This window comes from Brassica oleracea, chromosome C3, assembly GCF_000695525.1.
Source record: "Brassica oleracea var. oleracea cultivar TO1000 chromosome C3, BOL, whole genome shotgun sequence".
In the NCBI taxonomy this organism is placed as follows: domain Eukaryota; kingdom Viridiplantae; phylum Streptophyta; class Magnoliopsida; order Brassicales; family Brassicaceae; genus Brassica; species Brassica oleracea.
The window spans coordinates 35,746,750-35,751,970 of NC_027750.1; the positions used below are offsets into that span (position 1 = coordinate 35,746,750).

Sequence of the window (5,221 nt, forward strand, 5' to 3'; positions counted from 1 at the left end):
TTACTTGAGAAGCGGAAGAGTCTCCCGTAGGTTACTGCCGGAGCTATATTCCAGTAACATTGCTCTTTCATCCTCTGTCTCCAGAAACTCCTTCTCCTTCCCCATCTGTAAGAAATTTATTTATTTCTGCTAATAGAGATACTAAATACTAAACAAGTAACCTAAATCTTAAAAGCATGGATTCTTGGTTCCATTTTTCCTTTTTAAATATCCAGATGACCATCATCAATTTTCTTTACTAAATCTGTTAGAAATTATCTAGGGTTTTTCTTATAAATAGTTATATGCAAGTGTATCTACCTAATGATTCGGTCGTACATAAAGTGATTAACTATTAGCTTCTAGAAGTATAAGAGATGGTACCTTTGCAACCTGGCTAGCCAAAACCGTGTTCTCGTCTCTCAACAGCTTCTCCTATTTTGAGCAATAATATTCACAATTCCATCAGTTTTCTAACATCCTCATCTCATCGTCATTCAGTGGGGGGAGAGTTTAATAATCAAGTTTCTAACGACGCCTCTTTGGATTCTCATTAGCGTTTCTCTTCTTTTTTTTTGAATGAAAATTCTCAGTATAGTGTTTCATTTAAATGAAGCCAAAAATCAGTTATGAACTTAGAACATGATCGAAAGACATATATACTGGCCAGGGCGGCAAATAAAAACCAACGGACTGACCTTTTCTTGAAAACTTTTTACAAGCTGCATCATTAGTTCTGTCTGCAACACAAGACATTGAGGATTGTGTGTCAAACTGGCAAGGATGATCCAAAAACTGTTAATGAAGTAGACAGCATATATATACCTTCCTAGCTCTAGTTAAAGACAAAGCAGTCTTGGACTGCTCTTCCAGAGATATTAGAGACTGTACGGTTATGTTATCAACGTTAGCTGCTTCAAGCTTGCTGCATATACAGTCCTAGATCAGCAAAAGAAAGGGGGAAAAAGAAAGGAAGATGCAAAAATTAAGATGGAGTCTTAGTGCTAACCGTTGGACTGTTTCTAGTAACTCATTGAGTGAAAGGTAATTCTGAGTTTTTTCTGTGAGATCCTGTCATGAGAAAAAGCAATCGAAATAGTCAGAAAAAGTGTATTTCCTAGAGAGAATTATGTTTGGTATACATACGATCGTACACCTCTTCTAATACATCAGCGGCAGTGAAAAATGACATTAAGTCACTATGTTAAAAGTCACTACATAAAGTTCACCCTATGCATTTCTCTCCACGATGTTAAGGCATTACGAAAAGTTTAGCTCTAAATATGTCTTTAGACTTGTATTATATAGTTCCTGATTTTATACTAGCTAAGCTTATATACTTCATCTCAATTACATATCCTTAGATGACAAGATGTGATATCTAACCCCCGATATCTAAGTTTTGTAGAGACAAGTTTAGAAACTTGTCGTAGAGTTTCTAGTGCAATAACTGCAGTGAAAAACAAAGTACCTCTGTGCTGGTCCGTCTTTACAATGTTAAGGCACTACACAGATCGTCTTTACAAGGGTTTAAGGAAATCATACCAAGGTTTTAAGCTTATCAGCATGTTGTACTTCGTAATGCTTGAGAATCTTGGCCATGCTGGAGAGAGATCAAGACATAAACATAAATGCATTATAAACAATCCATTCCAAAACTACAGAACATATTTAACTTCAATAGAGAGAAATGCTATAAATAGCATCATTTTGTGTTTTACTAATTTAGTTGTAGTTTTGATAACTGACCATACTCGTAAATAATAGCACATAAAGTTTTCTATTGTTGGGATATTTTCTGCTAATATATCCTTTTTTGGAACACATAATCAATTCTGCTAATCCAATACAAAACCATATTTTATATATTGTGATGGACTTCTTTAGTTTTGAAGTTTCAGTAAACGAGCCTGCCTTACATTTTATCAAATGCATATTTTTGGGTATATATATACTGCTTATAAGGAAGTGTTCCAAAAAATAAAAACTTCTTATAAGGTAGCTCTACATTAAAAAAAAGAACTTTAACAAAAAAATCTGTAAATTCAAATGTTCTTCGCAATTAACGATTCCAGTTACCACTAGAGCCTATCTCTAAGTTTTGGTTAGATATAGCTGAATTCAGAAAGACATAGAAAGGTTTTGGCCCTTTTGGACATGTATGCATAACACGAACAATTTCTTCATATAAGGTTATTTAAAGACTTAACTGCTTTCTTATAACAACAGTCAGAAAAAGAATGATTGGTACATGTCAGAAAAAGCAGTTAAGTCTTTAAATAACCTTAAACTCAATTTGGGTTTTTTATTTTTTTTTTCTACTTTTTTTTGTCTGATTTAAAAAAAAAATTAAAAATTAAAAATGAACCGATCGCATGCCACCACGTGTCAGTGGAGCCCGCGAAACAGTGCAAAATACGTCGCTTATTTCGTGACAGGAGACAACCGTCTCTCCCTTTTGGTGGGCCCCACACCACCTTTTTCCCTAAAAACCTTCTTTGCATCCCGTGTTAAAGATGCTCTTATACGAACAAATTGTTTGTGTTATGCATACATGTCCAAAAACTTTCTCTGTCTTTCTGAATTCAGCTATATCTAACAAAAACTTCGAGATGGGCTCTACTGGTAACTAGAATTGTTAATTGCGAAGAAAGCAGTTAAGTCTTCAAAGCTAAACAATGATCTAATAACAAAAGTCAGAAAATAATGATTGGTACATTTCCTCTTGAGATGAACTCTCAAAGAAAATGTTAGGATTTGAGCCCAAATCAAGCCCAAAAATTACCACGAAAACCGGCTTTATGGGTACGTGATCCATTGCGAGATTTCAATTTCTAGAGTGAATTTGGTTCACTTGATCTTCTTGTTGTCAAAATCATCCTAAGTTGTGATGTGAAATCATGGAATTAGTAAGGCACATCAGAATGCAATCTCAAGTCAAACACTGTTTGGTGTAGTTGCCACTAAAATAAAGAATCAAAGGAGCTACAAAGCAAGTAGCTAGAACTAGAGTTATTGTTAAAATTTAAGCAACCAAAGAAATGTCCATCATTAGTCCTATATACAATTCGTGTCTGTTAGCTTGCCAATTTAACTTAAATACTTTTATAATCAAGCAATGCTGGAACTTTTAGATTATGTGACAAATGTCACATTCCCATTTCCAAATGATAGGAAAGCTTATAAAAGAAAAAAAACACAAGATCAAAGTACTGAACCAAATGATTGTAGAGTTCAGTAGATCGACGCTCCGTTTCTTTGGTCCATGAGATCGAATATATAACGGAACAAAAAAATGTAAACGCATAGCAAGAAGGAAAACAATTCAAGAAGAGAAAGAAAGAAAGAAAGAGCTACCGATTAATCTAAGGCATGCACAACAAACTTACATTTTAAAGGGGGAGAAAATCAATATCTTAAAGCTTGTGTGATTACTATCAGTTAATCGTTTCAAAACACTAAATTGAAAGCCCAAGAAAAAAAACACCAAACAACAGAAAGTTAAGATGATTTGATCCCACAGACAACAAAAATGTACGAATTACCACGTGTAGAACAAGTTCTCCAAGTACATGCAATACTACAAAAAAAAAAAAATTCCCCGGCGACGAATTAAAAACAATAAAAAAAAGCAAAACGAAAAACGAGCACCAAGAACACCTCAGGGCAGGCATCACATTGTTTCATCCTAAATTTAGTTAAACCAGCACAGCGATTATGGACTTAGATTAAACAAGAAGATTGCTTCAAAGGGGGCGAGTAAACCCTAGTTTTCTAGCTTCCATTTTTCTCGAGACAGTAAAAAATCTACAAAATAGGAAGTTAATTAGTGTTACCTATCGCCGGATGAAGAGCTATAGACTTTCCCTATAGAGGAAACGATGAGAACAGCAACCGAGGATCCACAGAGAACTGACAGCTGGCGAGCTTTCTCTATGAGACCATTGCGTCGTTTACAGAAAGTAACTTGTCGACTGCTTTTGTCCTCAATTCGTTTGATCTCCACTTTTCTCCTTCCCATAACTTTTTTCTCCGACCAGTCTTATGCCCTAATTTGATTCTGATGCCTGAAGATTTAAGATGTCTGCCCTGAAATAGTCGCCGACGTAGTTTCTGAAGCAGACGTCGTAGTGAGTGGTGAAGACCTTGTGGAGTCAAGATGCTGAGCTGGAGTCGTGTAGACTTAGAGAACAAGGGAGTATCTTGGAGATATGGAAAGATAAATAAACTTGAGCAGCAAGTTTATGACTTAAAGAAAAAGGAATAAGTGCATTCTAAAAAAAGGAAAGTTGCACTTATTGTTATGAAAGATGTCCATACATGTTGCCTTGGAGACTAGGGTTTCAGGAAAGTGGAGAATAACTATAAGATAGCTATGAGGTCGTCTGTATAGAGTCAGAGACACAGAGGCTGATCTTATAGAAAGAGAGAGAAGCTCTTGGAAGTGTTCTGGGTTGTGCTGAAGCAGTGGCTGAAGTACTCGACGGAAGAGAGACACAAGCGGGTAGCTTAGGAATCTTTCAGTAGCAGTTGTTAGGGTGTAACAGACTGTGTAAATCTGATTAAGCAGAACTTGTAATAGAGTGTACAAGGCGATTTCTAATAAAGCTTAAGGGTTGCTTGTAGTTGGTTGTCTCTTGCTTTACTTTCTGCATTACCTTATTGTGTTTGCATCTTGCACTTACAGTAAAAACATAGCCGGTTTGCGATCGAGCCTTATGAGGATCTGATAAGTATCTTGCATCTGCAAAACCAACCATACCAAACTCGGGTTCTCTAAAATACATTAACCCTAAATCAATTGTACCTTGGAGGTAACGAAATACATGCTTTATTCCGTCCCAGTGCATGCGAGTAGGAGCAAAGATGGACACGATTATTTCTGTGCAGAAGGCGATCGTGTTGAATGCAGACCAGTATGTTCATTGGAAGGCTCGCATGAAGCAGATGATTCGAGGAATCAATGAAGATGCGTGGACAGCTGTGGAGATTTGTTGGGAGGAGCCTACCATAGTCACAGGAGGTGAGAAGAAGCTTAAACCAAAAAAGGATTGGTCAGAGGCAGAACACAATGCATTAAAATTTAAGGCAAAGGCGTTGTCGGTGATTTTTAGTGCTGTTGAAGCAGAGCAGTTTCAGCTGATTCAGGGGAGTACTTCGGCTAAAGAGGCGTGGGAGATTCTGCTGAATTCGTTTGAAGGAGATGAGAGTGTCAAGAGGACACGTATAGATCATCTTGAGC

The 5,221-nt window shown here is 36.6% G+C and overlaps 1 protein-coding gene across 5 annotated transcripts; it reads right to left on the reverse strand.

Moving 5' to 3' along the window:
• On the reverse strand, positions 1-4,019 carry LOC106334926 (agamous-like MADS-box protein AGL31). 5 transcript variants are annotated; one of them, XM_013773319.1, is made up of 8 exons: positions 3,816-4,019; positions 1,525-1,582; positions 1,392-1,484; positions 989-1,050; positions 805-904; positions 678-719; positions 364-414; positions 1-105 (listed from the first exon to the last, which is right to left on the reverse strand). In XM_013773319.1, exons 1-8 carry the CDS (start codon positions 3,998-4,000, stop codon positions 1-3), a joined length of 696 nt encoding a protein of 231 aa, XP_013628773.1. In that variant the 5' UTR covers positions 4,001-4,019. The 5 variants fall into 5 exon arrangements, with proteins under 5 accessions (XP_013628773.1, XP_013628775.1, XP_013628776.1 ...); XM_013773321.1 differs by lacking the exon at positions 1,392-1,484 and having other exon boundaries at positions 373-414; XM_013773322.1 differs by lacking the exon at positions 1,392-1,484 and having other exon boundaries at positions 1-93.
• Positions 4,020-5,221: the final 1,202 nt, after the last annotated feature.

Excerpts from the sequence above, each read along its gene's own strand:
- LOC106334926 (XM_013773319.1), bottom strand. The coding sequence starts at position 4,000 with ATGGGAAGGAGAAAAGTGGAGATCAAACGAATTGAGGACAAAAGCAGT. Across the intron at positions 1,583-3,815 it reads AGCTCTTCATCCGGCGATAG|CATGGCCAAGATTCTCAAGC; the intron begins GTAACACTAATT and ends ATCTCTCTCCAG. Across the intron at positions 415-677 it reads TAAAAAGTTTTCAAGAAAAG|GAGAAGCTGTTGAGAGACGA; the intron begins GTCAGTCCGTTG and ends TGCTCAAAATAG.